The 20223-nt window shown below is 36.9% G+C and overlaps 1 protein-coding gene across 2 annotated transcripts in view; it reads left to right on the plus strand.

The window, feature by feature from the left end:
• Positions 1–20223, plus strand: part of CACNA1H (calcium voltage-gated channel subunit alpha1 H) — a 2347924-nt gene that overhangs the window by 1892810 nt on the left and 434891 nt on the right. For both annotated transcript variants that reach the window (XM_044089567.1, XM_044089568.1), the window contains exon 15: positions 9769–10206. In XM_044089567.1, the coding sequence (XP_043945502.1) occupies positions 9769–10206 (438 nt within the window). The remainder of the gene's footprint in view (positions 1–9768; positions 10207–20223) is intronic.

Here is a 20223-nt window from a genome sequence, read left to right on the forward strand (position 1 = left end):
TATGTAAAAGTTTGGAGGTTTTGTGTGGCTTGCACCTGCATAAGACACTTGCAGATACTAACATTTTCAGTATTATAAATCTTAGGCGTTATTTTTTTGTTTGTTTGTTTCTGATGCTTCCGGTTTTGCAGTTCAGGAATCCATAGAAGAACCTAACCTTTAAGGTAGCTTCAAGTTGTACAATGAGATGTAGCTAAATGTATATTACGAGAGCAGTATTTTATTGCTTAAATGGTAAAGAATTGTATATTTGTAATTGTCACACTAGACTATACAGTGTTAACATTCCACATCATGAAATGAAGGAAACAACAGAAAAAATAAATAAAATAGTATATAGGATTAAAATTTCTTTACTGTTTTGTAAGCAAGTGGTAATCTGAAGAACACAGTTCTACAACAAATAAGGACAATTCTAAACTATGTTTCAGAAATATCCAAATGTATGCAGTTTTAAAACATTTGTTTGGGAATTTTTGTATGAAATCATTTGCTTTCCTCCTTAAAACACACACACACACACACACACACACACACACACACACACACACACACACACACACACACACACACACACACAGGCACGCGCACAAAAACACACACTCCTTTTCCTTACGTCCATTAAGTGTATGAAGATTTTCATTTAGTTGGAAAGATTATTTGACTTGAATTTGGAAAATTATTAAATTGTTAGACACATCCACATTAATATTTTTGACTATTTAAATGAGATAAATATTTTATAAGTGAGCTAAGACATGAGTTGGGGTGCCTGCATCCAGTTTATGATTTACCATGGAATCTGAAGGTACACCACTGTTTGTCTTGTATCTTACATTCCTCATAGCTGCAAACAGCTCATCATGGCTTTCTTTTCGCATATTTCCCCTCATAGGCAAATTATGGTCTCACTTTCATTGAGAATGAATTATTTACATTGCAGTCTGTCTCACCTAAGTCATAAGGCATCTACAGTGTAGTACTGCAACAAATGCATTCTGTTGGTACTGCAGTAGAGCAACCTCTCCTGATGTTGTCGATTTCACCTATGTCATAAGGCATCTACAGTGTAGTACTGCAGAGAATGCATTCTGTTGGCACTGCAGTAGAGCAAGCTCTCCTGATATTGTTGATTTCACCTATGTCATAAGGCATCTACAGTGTAGTACTTCAGGGAATGCATTCCATTGCCCCTGCAGTAGAGCAAGCTCTCCTGATGTTGTCAATCTCACCTGTGTCATAAGGCATCTACAGTGTAGTACTGCAGTGAATGCATTTTGTTGGCACTGCAGTAGAGCAATCTCTCCTAATGTTGTCAATCTCACCTATGTCATAAGGCATCTACAGTGTAGTACTGCAGAGAATGCATTCTGTTGGCACTGCAGTAGAGCAAGCTCTCCTAATGCTGTCAATCTTACCTGTGTCATAAGGCATCTATAGTGTAGTACTGCAGAGAATGCATTCTGTTGGCACTGCAGTAGAGCAAGCTCTCCTAATGTTGTCAATCTCACCTGTGTCATAAGGCATCTACAGTGTAGTACTGCAGAGAATGCATTCTGTTGGCACTGCAGTAAAGCAAGCTCTCCTAATGTTGTCAGTCTCACGTGTGTCATAAGGCATCTACAGTGTAGTACTGTAGAGAATGCATTCTGTTGGCACTGCAGTAGAGCAGGCTCTCCTGATGTTGTCGATCTCACCTATGTCATAAGGCATCTACAGTGTAGTACTTCAGGGAATGCATTCTGTTGGCACTGCAGTAGAGCAAGCTCTCCTGATGTTGTCGATCTCACCTGTGTCATAAGGCATCTACAGTGTAGTACTGCAGAGAATGCATTCTGTTGGCACTGCAGTAGAGCAAGCTCTCCTAATGTTGTCAATCTCACCTGTGTCATAAGGCATCTACACTGTAGTACTGCAGAGAATGCATTCTGTTGTCACTTCAGTAGAGCAAGCTCTCCTGATGTTGTCGATCTCACCTGCGTCATAAGGCATCTACAGTGTAGTACTGCAGAGGATGCATTCTGTTGGCACTGCAGTAGAGCAAACTGTCCTGATGTTGTCAATCTCACCTGTGTCATAAGGTATCTACAGTGTAGTACTGCAGAGAATGCATTCTGTTGGCACTGCAGTAGAGCAAGCTCTCCTGATGTTGTCGATCTCACCAATGTCATAAGGCATCTACAGTGTAGTACTTCAGGGAATGCATTCTGCTGGCACTGCAGTAGAGCAAGCTCTCCTGATATTGTCGATTTCACCTGTGTCATAATGCATTTTGAGTGTAGTACTGCAGGGAATGCATTCCGTTGGCCTGTAGTAGACCAAGCTCTCCTGATGTTGTCTATCCAAGTTCAGGAAGGCTCACTGGATGATGTTATTGGCTAGGGAAAGGAGAAATGACATGTAGACAGATATAAAGAAAGGAGTTAGTAACTTCTGCGTCCTGCCCTCTGTGAACTAAAATAATGAGAGTCAAAGTAGTAATAAGAAATCCATATCTCAAATAAGTTCTGTGGTCATTTTCTTGCAAAACAAAGTAAGTAGTTTCATTGTGTTGCTGTGTGACACATTTTGGAGAGTTAATGTTGGTGTCAATAAAGGTAAACATTCCTTAAATGCTTTTGTTGTGAATTAAAATAGCTTAAAGTGGAAGTTGGGCTCTGGATCCCACATGAGAATGTAAACCAATATGCCTGATCAACTGTTTATTTTTTGATACAATGTGGGAATTAAATTCAGGGCTCTTGAAATAGCTCAGTCGAACTAGAATTTATTTAAATTAAGTTCTGTAAAACTATTTAAATAAAACATGATTAACATCCAAGTGAAATACAATTTGTAAGGATATTTCACTGTTTCCTTTATTTTCTTTATAAGAAGCAGTTGCTTATATATGTAAAATATTTCCCTTTTTCTGTAAGTACAGAATCAGGTAAGTGATATACTTGTTGAAATTTATTTAGAGCTTATGTTTTAACAGAACTGTGTGTGTCCATGTGTGTGTGTCTGTCTCTCTCTCTCTATATATATATATATATATTTATATATATATATATATATATATATATATATATATATATATATATATATATATATATATGGGGGGTGGGATGCAGGGGGCCTTGCCCCCCCGCATAAATGTGTTTTAATTTGTTTTTGTTTTTTTGTTTTTTGAATGTTCAAAGTTACAAAGCTTTAATCATATGGTCCTGGCCATGTAAGATTCGAAGTTTTGTAATTTCAATAATTCAAAGTAGACCCATATATATATATATATATATATATATATATATATATATATATATATATATATATATATATATATATATATATATATATGTAAATCCATATGTACATGCTATAAACTGCACATGTATAACACACTTATATTCCCATGTACACACTGTCAGCTACACATGTATATACCGAGTGTATATGCTGTTGACTGCATATGCGTATGTATATTTAAATACTGTAAACTGTATACACATATACCTGTTTACATTCTGTCAGCTGCACATAAATCGCACATGTATTCACATGCATATATGTGTGATACATGATACATGCATATGTGCATATGCATATGTGTATATGCATGTTTTTGTGTGAGTAAATATATATATATATATATATATATATATATATATATATATATATATATATATATATATATATATATATATATATCTAGGTTTACTATCAAAATGCCAACGTGCAATTGCACAGCTATGAAGTATTCCAACAACATATGTTCGAATACTTCATAGTTCGGCAGGTGATGTGAGCAAACGTTATCATTGTGAATGGACTGTGCATTCGCAATTATAATGTTCGCTCATGTAAGGGGATCGCGGTACAGTGCGGTTAGGGAAATACATCCCTTTCCTCACTGTAGTGTGATCTCAGAGTTGGAATATTAAGTTAGGGGGGTGTGGGGGGCTTGCCCCCCCTGCATAGATGTGAGTGTAGGCTAGTTAGGTAAGGAGTTAAGGGAAGGGTGGGAGTGCTGTTAATTGTCGAAGATGTTGCGAGCGACATTTTTGACAATTAACAGCTGTTTTTGACATTAGGTGCATACGGAAATGTTCATTTCCGATGTTAAAATTCGAAGTTAGGTACACTTTTTTTTTTTATTTTCGAATTTTTGATAGTAAACCATATATATATATATATATATATATATATATATATATATATATATATATATATATATGTGTGGTCGACTCTACCTTAGATTGACATCTGTTTAGCTAAAAATATTTGATCACTGAGGGAAAAACTATACAAGAAATGAGGAAATTATTGAACAAATATTTACTCAAACATATGGAGAACAAATTCTACAAGCCTCGAAGAGGTTAGGGATCTTTTTCTTCAAAAACTAAAATTCCATAAACTAGATTTAAATCAACAAAAAAATCAATGGAGCTCATTTCCATTAATGAGATAACCACAACAATTAAACATCTAAAACCACACAAGGCCCCAGGACCGGATGGTCTTACCTCAGAATTTTATAAATCCTTCAGTCCACTAGTTGCCAAATTATTATACCACATGCTGAACTATATAATAAATAACAACATACATGATATTCACTTTAACACCTCTAAAACTATTTTTATATTAAAAGACCAAGTGGAGCCTAAAAATCCAGATAGCTATAGACACATCTCTCTTCTAAATATAGACACCAAGATCCTGACCTCAATACTCCCAAATAGAATTAAAAATCTGATAGAGAAAATCATTTCTCCAGAACAATCTGGGTTTACACCACGTAGACAGACCAGTGACAACATGCTAACATTAGAAGCATTAATAACCTTTGCAAATCAGAGAAATACCAACATCTTCCCAATGGTATTAGATGCCCACAAGGCTTTTGATAGGGTCAATCTTGAATTCTTGCTGCAGACGTTACCTCACTTTGGCATACCTAAAAATTTTATACAGATCATTCAAATTCTCTATAGTAATCCATATACATCCCTATATATAAACAAAACATGGTCAAACAAAATTTCGATAAAAATGGAACAAGACAAGGCTACCCGCTATCACCCTTTCTTTTCAACCTTTACCTAGAACCCCTATTCCTATATATTAAACAAAATACATATCATAATCCTCCCCAATACATAACTTCAAAGTTTATCTTTCAGCATTTGCAGACGATTTAAACATATACTTTACTACACCAAGCTCAGACATGACCAAAATAATAAACACAATTGAACAATTCTCATAAATGTCTAACTACAAATTAAACTTTAATAAAACTAATACATTCCCCTTAAGGCCACCTAGACTCATCTTCCTAGTACCTCTCTTAGACAAAATAAAAATAAAAGAAGAAACCAAATACCTGGGGATTACTTCCTTTCAGAATAACAAGGAATTCTACCAACATAACGTAACTCTTAAATGGCAAAACATAACACAAGATTGTACAAGATGGAATAACCTTAAGCTACCTTTTTTTGTCTAAAGTATCAATAATTAAAATGAACATACTGCCTAGATTAATATATCTATTTATGACATCTCAGATAACTATACATTATGACATCCCAGATAACTATACATAATAAATTCTTCAAACAAATTCATACCTTTCTAGCAAAATTTGTATGGGAACCTAAAAAGACCAGAATCTTCTATGAAAAACTAACACTTCCCAAGAACAAAGGGGGTATGAACTTGCCAGATTTCAAAACCTACTACTCTATTATCAACACTAATAGAATACTGAGAATAGCAGAGTATGACCCCTCGGCAAAGATAGGTTCACCGGCCTGGGTAACAATATACTATAGGTATATAAAAACAGTAGACGTCAATCCCAAAGAACTTCCCTTCTTAAAGAAAAAAGATTTACAAGTCTATAACATAATAGAGCCACTAAAACATTCTATAAATATAACACAACAACTTTTTCACTCCTTAAACCTTGGACAAAGTATGTTAATACTACAACCCCTCCATAAATATCCTAACTTAAAAATAAATAACAAGATGCTAAACCTAGACTCCTTCCCTCGGTTAAAACATAAGAGAATCCAAGATATATACCCATTCCTCAATAGCACAATTCATGAATTACGAAGTAATCTAAACTTACCTAAAGCATATATAATAATTTTAAGACAAATCAGAGAGGCGTTTTCCAGTTACCTCCAAAACCTTACTATACTCGAAAGTAACATTGAAAACTGTACCCTACTTTGGAAGACTATGTTAATGTCAAGGAAAACAATAATGAACTCATATAAAATGACAGGGGAAATCAAATTCCAGAAAGACCTTCTCTTCTCTAATTACTGGAGAAAATTAAAACCTGATATGGATGACCAGCAAATAGAAAAGGCCATCAAATTAACATTGAAAACTATTCCACTTAGAAAACTCTCTTACACGCAACTCATGATTAATTTTAATGCTTATTTCACCCCAGCAATTATTCACAAATTCAATGCAACTAAGTCCCCATACTGTCCACACTGTAAAGACCAGATTGCAGACCTAATACATTTATTCTGGAGTTGTAAATGTGTTTTCAAGCTTTGGAATTCCTTTAAGTTGCAACCGTAAAAAATGGGGTACCAAGCATCAACACTAACATGTGAATTTATTCTTTTACACATTGTCCCGGCCAACGTCTCAGGAAAACAAGCTAACCCACTTATAACGATTTTCTTATTAATGAAGCTATATATAGCTCACAAATGGTTAGATCCTGTAAGTATCTCTTGGGATGAATTCAAGAAATCTGCTATTAAACATCTATTAACACATAAAACAGTGTTGGACAAAAGAAACAAAAATATGAAAGCCCGAGCAATCTGGGAACAGTCCTATAACATCTTATTAGCATAAAGCACCAGGTACACCATATCTTAAATGAACTGGAAGTATTCCCATGAGTACACAGCTTAACTATGGACGTAGAATCATTTTTGTATGTGCTGTTGTTAGACTAATGAAATTAATTGGGAAAGCATCTTTGTGTATATTGTAATTAGATATGTTGCATGACCTACATTTTTCTACTTTATCCACAATGTATAACATGCAAATATGGTCATTTTGTAAATATGGAATGGTTATGGTTTTTGCAAATGTAAAACAAAAATAAAAATTATTGAACAAAACATTTGATCAGCTAAGCAGATGATCAACAGATGTACGAGACTGTACAATGTTCAGGGTAGGGAAATATGTCATTTCAGGAGACTTTGCGATCTCAGAGTTAGTATATATAATTAGCAGGGGGTGTGGGAGGCACATTTTGCATTAATCTATTTTTTGTACATTTTTGCATGCGACAAGATTGTTCATTGGCACATACACACTAGTATATCGGCATTTGTAATGCTAATTGTTCAGTTTTGATTTTGTAAACACCTAGATTTGGGTGTTTCTATCAATATTAGTACACACACACACACATACACACACACACACACACACACACACACACACACACACACACACACTTATATAAATGCCATCAATTGCATGCATATATATTTAAATATGTGCTATCAACTGTACATGTATGCCTATTTATATGTCATTGCATGATTAATGATGTGGCTTTGCATTACTTATCACAGTGACACTTTTTTACCTTAACTCTGTTGTATGGCCTTTAGGAAATATTTTTTCAAAGGCACACCATGTCTGCTTATCCTTGTCATCCATTCACACTTATTTACATTAGTAGTGTGAAACTCACATGTCACCACCACGCTGGCAAGGCACACTGCTTTCATTTTTTTTTTTTTGTAACTTAATTAGGTTAATGGAAGTTTTTCTTCTGGTAATTATAGTTTATCACCTCTGAAAAGATTGTGCTTAGCCAATCTATGAGCTCACTTTGTGGAATTTTTTGCAAAGCTATACAATAAGTAAGCTGCTGCATGTAATTAGGAGAGTCAGACAACATGTGCCCTCTTCTTAAATACCACCAAAAAGCTAGTATAGAATCAAGCTATACTGGTAAACAGAAATTGGGTGGGGTCCAAGGGAGCAAAATAAATAACGAATTCAGAATTAAAGAAGACCAATTATTAGATACAAAAACTTCTGTACAAATCCACTGGTCCTGTGGCATAAAGCCATGACTTTGGCTCAGATAGCCCAAATCTGATTAGTGGCTCAGATAGCTGGAAGGACTAGGATGGAATGAGACAATACGAGTGAGCATTGATGGCTGTTCACCCTTTTCACCCATCTGGAGGGGGATAGTCTCCTTCCATTGCTGACTCCAGTAGAGACACTGGGTAATTACAGAACAGAGATGAGAATAGGGTATTAATGGCTATGTGTTGCAAGTAAGCCAGGGGGTTTTGTTTTCAGGGGCACACTTGTCACGTCTGCTACAGTAATATCAATAAAGAGTCATCCAGCCACCATGGTAAAGGTTACGCTGGGATAGGAAAGAGGAGTTGCATAATAGTCACATAACCCTGCTCCCTCATGCCTGACCTTTACCTCTAGAGACATGAATAAGTTGATTAGGATCCCTCCCCAGTCAGGGAATGAATGGTCCATAGATCTGTTACCCTATCTGTGGAACAAATGGGCCAGCCTCAATCAGAAGAACAATTGCGCAAGTTGGTTGCAGGTGCAAGTGCTATTAGGCAAATCAGAGACTACAATGTCTTCATTAAAAAAGATGCAGAAAAAAAAATGACATAATTAGATGGTGGTGAGTGAACATCTCTGGTTTAATGTGAGAAGGCTTTTTCCTCATTGCAGAAAGTGTTGTGAATGCTTTCAGAGGTCTTTCTGAGGAGGCTGTGAGATGAATAATAATGTCAAAAAAAGAGAATGCAGGTACAGAACAAGGTAAATTATTAACTTGGCTCATACCCACTATGCCTAATCAGTTATTGTGCATGTACTCAAGTCAGTTTGTAGTAATGAACCATTAAATGAAAAATATGAAACAAAAGCATACAAACTGTATTCCTGTGTGAAGAGAGTGGAAGGCCCTCACACACATGCACATTCCTCATGCAGGGACCTTTGCCCATGTGAAAACTTATCTAATATAACAATCACCAAGGTTGTAAAACCTCAAAGCATGTTTTACAATTTCAATTAAATGGTCTACCACTGGAGGTGAACTTGTTGAAACATAAATATCCTGCCTAGTCTCTTGTTTCTGATTCTGATCATTCTGTTTTAATGGTTTTCAATTTTATTGCATGTCGTTTTGCATTTAGTCATTAATTGGTTAATAAATGTGTTTGATACATATTATATTTAAGCTTGCCTAATAAATGTTCCTTAAACTTTTCTGTCCAGGACTCCATTGAAAATGGGCACTGGCCATTTGGATAATTCCAGTCAACAAATACAAAACAAAGCAAAAAAAAAAAAACACGCTCTAAGTGACTTGATCAGTGTCACACAGTAGGCAAATGAGGGACCCCTGTTCCCTCTAACTGCCAAACAGCTGGTTGTCTCATAGTTTCACTATAAAATGCTAAACATAATGTATAAAAGCACAGTATTTGGGAACTCGTAACTTTATTTCTGTAAACATGTTTCTTATTTAACAAATCATTTTTATTCAGAAAGCAAGTAAGGTAGTCTGTGAACTTTTATTTTAAGGTATTTTTGAAAAAAATAATAACAGAAAGCTTTTATGTACACTGTATATTGTTTTGACATCTTTCACTCATACGATCTAAAATGCATTCTGTGCAGTATCTCCTGACATTTCTGGTATGTGTTCACCTTTTTTCTTCACAGTCCAGTATACGCAGTTCACCTTGTCCTCCATGGAGTGCCAACAGTAACTGGGGAAGCCGAAGATCAAGTTGGAATAGCCTTGGAAGGGCACCAAGCCTGAAAAAGAAAAACCAGTCAGGAGAACGAGAGTCTTTGCTCTCCGGAGAGGGCAAAGAGAGTGTGGATGACTGTGACTCAGATGATGCAAAGTCCAGCAAAGCAGGCAGTGCCAGTGGTGGTTCCCTGCATCATCGAGCAGAATCTGTTGACACCAAGAGTTCTTTAGACCTACCAGAGTTACTACAGGTCCCTGCTGTGCGCCATCCTGTCACTCTTAGCCCTGTCCCTTCAGAATACATGGACTGCAATGGCAAATTACGGCACATGCCCAATGACTTCCTTCTTCGAATGGACAACCACAAAGAGGAAGCCATGGATTACGATGATGACATTGATGATGTAAGTCTGAACATCAACTTTTTTTTTTTGAAAAAAAAAGTAAAACACAATAAACACACAGATTAACATCAGAAAAAAAACAAAGAGCTACTTACCTATACTCTTTTCTGACCTCCATAATTGCTGTATGAATTTCATTTATTTTTCTTTGATAATTAATTTTTGCATACTAAATTTAGAATGAATGAGTACAAAAATTGATTTCTTAAATGCTGAAATTGCACTACTTTCTCTCTTTTAAATGTGTATGCTTATATAGCCCATAAAATTATATTGTATAAGGGTTAACCACAGTCAGAGTCAAGTCACAGACCTCTGAACTGTCTGCACTTCTTTAGAAAAATGGAAGTTTTTCTTTTACACATTCTAATATTACCAGCAATATTTTAATATATTTCATGAGTTCAGATACAAAGAGTAATATGTGCAATACACATGAAAACTTTTCATATCAAATTAATATAATTTATGTCGTGATTTAAAAATAGACATTTTAAAGTATTTTGCTTGATCATAACTGAAACACGTGGGCTTGGTCTGGGTTAACTGTATTTGAGACCTTAATCCCTGTAGTAACCACAACATGTTTACACTTGTTAGATTTTTCAGGAACAAACCTGTTTTAGAACTTTAGAACTCCAGAAACTTTTTTTTTTAACAGCAAGAAAAATGTGATTAATTTCCTGTAGAAAAAGATTTCAAATATGCTGTATAAAGATTTATATCACACTATGAAAGTATTAATACGTATGGAACTGGAAAGGGAGGTGGAAGAACTGTAGGGTGGTGGAAGCAGAAGACGTGGTTGCATGGAACAAGAAGGAATGTAGCATTTGAGGCATTATACTGCACAGTTCTAAAAGTCACAAGTAATGTACTATAGTAATCACTTGTGAAATTTTTTTGTAACTTTCTCTTTTATTATTTCTGGGTAAAACTGCAGAAACACCTGTTCACTTATAACGATATCTGGTTAAGGCTAGAGTATATAAAGGCATGCTTTGTATCCCCAGACTGAACCAGAAAAAAGATACATGAAGATCTGTGTTCTACCCTGATCAACAAATAACAATAAATAAATGAGAAAATATAGAAGATAAGAAGAGAAGATTTTAGCAGCAGTCCGCAACCTCTGTAGGTAACACAGAATTTACCTACATCTGGTGTGGTTTGATCATGAGACCAAAGAAACAGTTATTATTAAAACCCAACCATATGGAATTCCTTTGTTACCACCACACAGTAATGTATTATTGCTATTATACAATTACATTATTTAGGAAAAAAAGTCTTACCTTTCCTAAATAATGTTTGTGTCTTTTGGTTTTTCCCAGTTAGGAGTCGCCACAGCGGAACTCCGGTCCGCTAATGATTGGTAGTGGATTTTTACGTACCTGGTTACCAGCCCTGATGCACAACCTTCAACGAAGGCATGCCCCATTCACATATGCCACCACACAGAATATGCTCTAGCTGAGAATCGAACGGGACAACGTCTTGCTATGAGGTGACAATGCTACCGCAGCACCACCACCGCGGATATGGTCATTCTATAAATGGACATAAGTAGTTTTCCAACAACTTCTGGTAGTCTGGGACATTCAAGATTTGTTATATGTATGGTCTAAATCTGTAAATGACTTTGCAGAACATTGCTGACTCACCCTTTTTCTTTTTTTTTTCATTTTGGTTAAAGTATTGAGGAGTCTACATGATTTTAGTCCATGTAGTGTATTTTTCAACTATCTAGATTTTCACCGAATGTCTGCATTTTTGCCTGCTATTGTTGGTCTGCTATTCATAAAAGCTCTGGTTTTCTGGCAAATCACTGAGGCTGAAGTTATTAAATAATATAGCAATAACCCATGCATGGGTGTGGGTAATGCTGGATTTACCCACAGTTGGTGTGGTTTGGTCACGAGGGCGAAGCCTGACTGACCAAACAAAGACAACCATGGGTAAATCTAGCATTACCCACACCCAGAAGTGGGTTATTGCTATTATACAATGACATTATTTAAGAAAAAAAATACTTACTTTTCTTAAATAATGGCATTGTATAATACCTCCTTGTTGCCCTTCCGCAGCTGTCTGGTTATTCTGCGGCAGTTCTGATGTACTGCGTATGTGTATGCTTACGCAGTACATCAGAGCTGTGGGTGGAAGCAAAGGAGAAAGCAAGATCTCTGTTGCTTTTTACAAAGTGTCTCGCTATGTTAAAGGAGTTTAACATAGCGAGACAGCTTTAAAAAAGCAACAGAGAATCTCTGTTGCTTTTTTAAAAGCTGTCTCGCTATGTTAAACCCATTTAACATAGCGAGACAGCTTTAAAAAAAGCAACGGAGAAAAAAAGATCTCCGTTACTTTTTTTAAAGCTGTCTCACTATGTTAAACTCCTTTAACATATCGAGACAGTGTCTAAAAAGCAATGGAGATCTTGCGTTCTCCGTTGCTGTAAAAAAAGACTTATACTAATGGAAAAAGTCCGGGTGACTGGACCTTTTTCCATTAGTATAAGTCTGATTTACAATGTGCACACTGACCAATCAGCATGCACATTTTGGAATATTAATGGGGGGTTGTTGTATAATGACAGATATCTCACTTCTGGATGTTATGATGTTGCAAGGTTTGCCACAGAGCTGCTTATAGGGATGCTGCAGACATCAAAGCCATGATTTTTTTTTTCTTTCAGATATTGATCAGTTAAGGTTAGGATTTTTTTGTATGTATTTAAATTCTCCACTTAGTGTCATGGAGAAAGTGAGTTAAGTGGATTTCTCCCTGTATTGAATGATCGATTTACAATAAGAATGGTGATTGGTCCGGCCAATCAGCGTGCATGTTTTTGAATATTAAATTAATTCCAAACAGATATGGGGAGATAGGGCCAGAATCAAGGAAAAATTTTAAATATTACTATAATTCATTTTAAAGGGTAATAAAAGGGTTTCCATCTAAGTGTATTTTCTGAGGTATCAGAAGTATGAAAATTTGTCTGGCATAGTTGATTGTCTGCAGTGCACAGTGATTTGCCAGAAAATGAGAACATCTGTGAGGGCCAGAGCTAAAATATAGGGCAAAACGAGACTTTTTGCAAAAGGCTTTAGAGGTACATGCAAGCAGTCCAGCATTAGCTGCCAGATTTGTTTCTCATGGGATACATTTGATTTACAATGATAAATCTGATTGGACCACCCAGTCAGTGAGCATATTTTTGAATAAGAATGATCCCTTATTGTATAATAAATGTTAGTGCAGAAGCTGGCACTTGTGATGAAATACAAAAAAAAAAAAAAAAAATAGAATTTAATGCACTGTAGATCAATAACAGGTGTGTGTGTGTGTGTGTGTGTGTGTGTGTGTGTGTGTGTGTGTGTGTGTGTGTGTGTGTGTGTGTGTGTGTGTGTGTGTATGTGTGTGTGTGTGTGTATAGAAAATGGGTATCAGAAAATTGGTGTCTAAAATGAATAGATAAATATGAAAACTGAATACATGAGACATAATGACAACAGAAGTCAAATACAAATGATAAAACTCATATAATATATAAAAAGCAAATCTACTGTGTACTGGATAAACTGAAGAAAATGTTTGGCCTTATAGGAATTATAGTCAAAATGCTCATAAAAATATAACTTGTGCATCTTAGTATGTTTATTAGTTAAAACAAGTATTTCATGTTATGTTTTTATGTTATTTTTGTTTGTTAACTTGGGTAGTACTCTGATCCAACAGTGCTATTTTCAAGTTTAGCCTAAGAGTACAAAGAATCCAAAATAATAAATAAAATGTGAGAAAGTAAAATGCCATAACTATATAGAGAAATAAAGATAAATGATTTACACAGCCAGAAATCATAGGAATCATGCGAAATGCAAGGCTATTCAACCAGAGATGTGTGTGCCTCGCCAATAACCACCCCAGGCTCTGCCAGCCTTCTCAAAGACAGCAAGACCTGTAAGTCTCTATGTGCATTTTTAGTCTGCCCATCCATTTGTCTAAGCTATGGTTAAAAGTAGGAGTGGAGTCATATTGCTTGACATGCAAGGGCAGTCTGTTCCAGAGCAAGGGGAAGCAGTGGTTAATGAACTTATCTGTCCATTTAGCATAGTTTATAACCTAATGAAATGAAACCAGACACTCCTCACAGCTAAAAGCAGGCTTTAATAAAACAACATAAGCGTTTTTTTCACTGCTGTAAGGTAGCTTCATCAGATCATAACAACCACAAAGTGAACGTCAACTTTTAATAATACAAAGTAACTACTCAAAATTTCAGTGCAAGTCATGTGCTCTTAGATGTTGTCTTAAAGAAACCACATCATTCAAGCCAAAACCTCTATCTGATTTCAACAACACAATCCATCTAGCTTCATTACATTCGGTTTTATTATCAATATCACCCTTTCTTTTATCAAAAGTCATTACCTGCAAAACCAAAAATGTAAAACAATGTGTTTCACCATACTTAATGACATGCTTAGCCAAAGCATTTTTGGGACCACATCTACCAATGTTAGATATATATATGTTCCCTAATACGTTCACGTAATGTTCGGTCTGTTTTACCGACATAAAAACAACTGCATGCCTGGCACTTGGCCAGGAATACTAAATGACATGTAGAACAATCAGCATAGTGGTAAAATCTAGAAACTCTCCATATCTCATGGTGACTAAAAGAATCACTGATATCTATATATTTACAATAAGCACAAGTTCTACATACAAAAGTACCCTTCCTTTCAGAGCATCTCAATGGGCCATCAGCAACATTTTTATAACATAAAATCCTTTTCAGAGATTTCCTATTTTTAAAATGAAACTTAGGTCTATCACCTACTATACTTTTGATCATCTTATCTTCAATGAGTATTGAGCAATGGCTTCTCAATACTTCACAGATGGCTCTGGCATCTGTTGTATAAAACATTGGAGCTTGCACAATTTTAGTCCCTCCCACATTCCTGATGTTGCCACTATCCAAGTCAGTAATGTTGGCAAAACAGATCAAATATTATATGAACGTATTAGGGATATACATGACATAGGTAGACACGATCCCAAGAATGCTTAGGCTAAGCATGTCATTAAGATGATGAAACACATTGCTTTACATTTCTTGTTTTGCAGGTAATGACTTTTGATAAAACAAAGAGTGATATTGTTATTCATTGGATTTTTGTGCAATAGACACTCCGTTCTTCATCTGCAGTGGTTTATTCTATTGTTTATAACCTGATGTAAATTTAGATCTCTTGTTCCACTGTTGGCTGCATTATTTGATGTATTAAGAAAGTGGAGGTCACAGATAAAAGGGCGTGTTAGGGCACTCAAGGGAAGGCGGAAGTCTCCCCTCAAAAGCCTATATGACATAGATCACAGGGATAGGGATTTCATCCCGGGGTAGTGATTTCAGCCTTTCCTTATAACTAAGATTTTTGAAGCTTACAATCCATTATTGTTAGAAAGCTGTGTTTTTCAAGTTTTTTGATGTTTGTAGTGAGATAGGGCATGGTACAGGAGGATAATAATGTCATTAGTTTTAGATGTGGTTAATTTTGAGATATAAAAAAAATTTCTGACTACAGCTACAACCTAGTGATTGAAGGACAGGGACCTATTGACCCATGTGCCCAAGTCCCTGATCCCAGACTCACTGCAGACTGAAATATCATAAGTACTACAGGTGGTATGGACTTCTTGTTTTTCAAAAGAGATGCTGCTACATTTCTTAGCATTTATTTTGAGCTCTTTGTCTGTTGAGCCAGTAGTTAATGTGTGTTAATTCCATTTGAAAGGGATTAGTATCATTTGTTGATGTAACTACAACAGCCAGCTTAAAATCATCAATAAACTTAGTCAGAGAACCTTGTACAAAAGGAGAGGCATAGCATGGAACTCTGGGTAAGACCACAGTCCTGTTTTTCCTTAAGTGGGGAAGCATAAATGACCCTAACAACGTGCATTCTGTCCTTAAGCCAGTTTGCAATCCATCTTATGACATAGGAATCAGTGTTTAAGGTCATTTGCTTATGTACAATCCTGTCATGTGGTAAGCTGTCAAATGCATTTACCAGGTCCAAATAGGCAACATGAAACATGTACACAAGAATTTGTTGGCATGACCTGCCTTTAAAATCTGAATTACTGTGTGTCAAACTGATCAAATTGTTAACTTTCTGGTATATAAAATCAGTGATGATGTGTTCCATGGCTATACAGACAAGACTAGTAAAGTTAATGGGGCTGTAGTTTCTCAAGTCAGTGGAGGGGTCACTCATATGGAGGGGAATAACCACGTCAGTGCACCATGACTCAAGGACATATCCTGTGGCAAAACTAAGGGTGAAGAACTTAAGGGGGAATAAGTAAGAGCCTACATAAGGCTATTTAACAACCCAGTATATTTTTATAACCCACTGATGAGGTGTTTAGGTCTTTACTCAACTAATGATTCCTTGACTTCATCAATTCTAACACACTAGATCAACTGGTCTTATCCCCCATAAGGGGCGATAACATACCGGTCTTGGTTCTCACCAACATGGGAGAGCACTGCACCACTCCCATAGATTGTTCTTCCCTGGTGAGATCAGATCAGATCATTAGTCTGTCTCATTCAAAGTTTTTATCCCACCCAACCCCTCCCCAGCCATAACCAGGCTAAAAAACTTCTCAAAAGCTGACTACATCCTTCTAAGGGAGGGTATCAGCAGCTTCACCCCCCCATGTGATGCAGACAACTATGCTGAACAGTACATCAGTGCAGTATACAGCCACCTGTACAACTGCATGGACTCAGCCATACCCAACAGAACTAAGATCTGCTCCTTAAGGAAACACAAACCTGTCTGGTGGACATCCACTATCAACAGGCTTTATAACAAAAGGAAGAAACTGTTGTCCAAAGGTAAAAAAAAAACAAATTTCAAATCAGAAAAACTCCCTCCTGTGCCTTAACAAACAAATTAGATTACTAGTGAAAACCTCCAAAGCCAATTATGAGTTTAAACTAGTCTCCAAACAAAGGGAAACCACAAGTCCTTCTTTAGTTAGATTAGGAACCTCTATGGCAAAGTCTAAATTTGTTCCGAACTAGTACTTAATGATGTCACTTACACTGATCCTGCTGACTTAACCAACCTGCTGGCTGATAGGTTCAGCACAAACCTCACCCCCTTATCACCCCACAAAGGCCCAGTTGACATCCCCAATACTTGTCCTACACCTTGCATCTCTGTAGATCAAGTGTTTAAAGCCCTATCCAAGGCAAAGAACACAGCTTCCACAGGACCTGATAGTATCCCAGGCTGTATTCTTCACCATCTCCAGCAAGAACTAGCTTCACTATTGAGCATCCTATTCAACCACAGCTTAACAACAGGCTTCATTCCAGCAGAGTGGTAAACTGTCATTGTCATCCCTTTGCACAAAGGTGGTACCACTACTGACCCGGGAAACTATCACCCAATCAGCTTGACAAGTCTGCCTGTAAGGTCATGGAGTGTATTATTATGGATCTCATAAACAAGGACATAGGTAATCTCCAAGCACTCGATCCCACCCAATTCAGATTTGTTAGGGGAAGATCTTGCCTATTGAACCTAGTTGACTTCTTTGAGACTCTCACCAAGGCCCTGGGTGAGGGAAAGTCGGTACATACAGCTTACCTTGACCTGGTCAAGGCCTTTGACACAATCCCCCACTCGGGCATCATTGAAAAGCTAACACAACGTGGTGTTAATTCCGATCTAGTCAGATAGGTGGCTGACTGTCTCACAGATAGGACCCACAAAATCAAAATAGGTGCTGCCACCTCCGATAGCAAACCTGTCACTAGTGGTGTTCCCCAGGGATCTGTCCTGGGACCCCTACTGTTTGGCATATACTTCTCAGAGGTCCAGGCAAAGATAAAGGGCCTGTGGTTGTCCAAGTTTGTGGATGACTGTAAGTTGGGTGCTGTCATTGACTCCCCAATTGATGTTAACATACTGCAAAAGGGTCTCACAGCTACAAATAACTGGTGCCAAAGTCATGGCCTTAAGTTAAACACAAAAACATGTATTATCATACCATTTGACAAAAACATGGCCCCTACTGATTACCACATCAACTGCAACCCCCTAAGCATACAACCTGTGGTGAGAGACCTGGCTAATCAGGTTGACAACAATCTCACATTCGACCATTATGTGGCGGCTGTGGTCAGAAAAACCTTTTACTTGGTTCATCTTATAAGTAAAGGGATTGCATCCAGAAAAAAGGAGGTTATTACCTCTCTGTACTCCTCCCTTATTAGACCTAAGATTGAGTATAATGCCCCGTTTGGTATGTACCTTTCCAAACACCTGCACCAACTGGAAAGGCCACAGAAATAACTCACAAAGAGAATCCATGGCCTCCAACACCTATCCTATGCAGACAGGCTTAAATCACTACCACTCTACTCAGTCTCATACAGATTGCTCAGAGGTGATCTGCATCTCACCTACATAGCAGTATCGGACCCTGCCCTAATAGAGATGCTCCAGATCCATAAGACTAACTCTTTGCACATTACCCACTTGATAGGCCTAAATCTAATATGCAACATCAACAAAACCTGCTGAAGAGACAGGTTTGTCTCCCAGAGGCTGCCCCATCTCTGGAATAGACTTCCCATACATGTCAAACAATGTACCTCACTGGCCCTCTTCAAATGCAGTCTTGATGAGTGGATGGGAAGCCATAAATTCGATCCAGGGGTTCCACCTTTGTCCCTAATTGACAGGGGCAACAGGTGCTGACTGAGGTTTCTTTTTTGGAGATAAACTCTTGGCTAGGCTTGTAAGGGCCCCAAGGCCATTAGCCTAGTAATCTCCTATGATCCTATGAAAATTTTGGAACAGTGATGTAAATTATTCCTTAGTTTTTTACATAGTTAAAAAAAAAGAACTTGTAATTATCCTTAGTTTCAGAAGCTCATCTGTATTTATGGAATGCTTTGCCAGTCTTTAGAACTGCATTCAGTTTCTTGGTGAGGCATGCCTATTCTCTTTGTTTTGGGAAGTTCTGGCCCTACAAGGTAATCTAATTAGCTTTTTGTCTGTCCTTCTGTTGTATAATTTGTTGATGTCTACTGACTGCCAAGGTAGTTTGCTGTTGAATTTGCTGTTATATTCATTTCTGGTGGTGACTTGTGTCAACATATTTATCTCAGTGACTGTAATGATCATTGGCACAGGTGTCTGCATATGCCAAGTCTCTAAGCAGGGTGGTGTTGATTATCATTGGGGGGGGTGTCCTCAGGGTAAAGGTAACATTTCAAGATGGCTCCCACTCTAGGCCAAAAACAAGCTAATTATAAACAGTGAAAACAGTAATTTGAATGGATGAAAAGCAGGCATAACAGACAACACTTAGCAAAAATAGTGAAATAACTTTTAAGTGCAGTGAAAAAAAAAACTTTCCTGAGATATTTCTGGTATAACAAATGATCAGAACAACTTTCCAAATTCTCAATCACAGGCATACAAGAGCAAGTTTACAAAGTCATTCAGAAAACTATAGGGCAGGTAAGCAATACATTTATTTTTTTTTCATAACATACAATTTTAGATAGAGGGTGAAGTGAGTGGGAACAAAGATAAGAATTACAAGGGGTAGTGGAGAATTATGCTGAGTGGTGTAGGATGTTTTATGTTCAGCAGCTGAAATGGATGTGCATCATGGAATACTGCCAACAAAAGGTGTGAATTAAATTGTTGCATCTGTTTGCCTTATGTGATTCTGGTATTACTAAAGCATTTACAAGTAGCTTATTTATATAAGAATTTTGTGAGATGGTACAGAATTCAAGGACGGAAGGAAGAGGTAGCTTTAAGTTTTTCAGGTAATGTTTCCCAAGTACAGAGAAGAAAGGCTGCTTTATTATACTAACTCATTACATCCGAGTGATGCCTCCAGGTGCATATGCAGTTAACTCCTACTGGCGCCGCTAAGTGTCAAATATTGCTTGTTCATATTTGCATC

This window comes from Protopterus annectens, chromosome 12.part0 (assembly GCF_019279795.1).
Source record: "Protopterus annectens isolate FY-2018-M chromosome 12.part0, PAN1.0, whole genome shotgun sequence".
Lineage (NCBI taxonomy): Eukaryota > Metazoa > Chordata > Ceratodontiformes > Protopteridae > Protopterus > Protopterus annectens.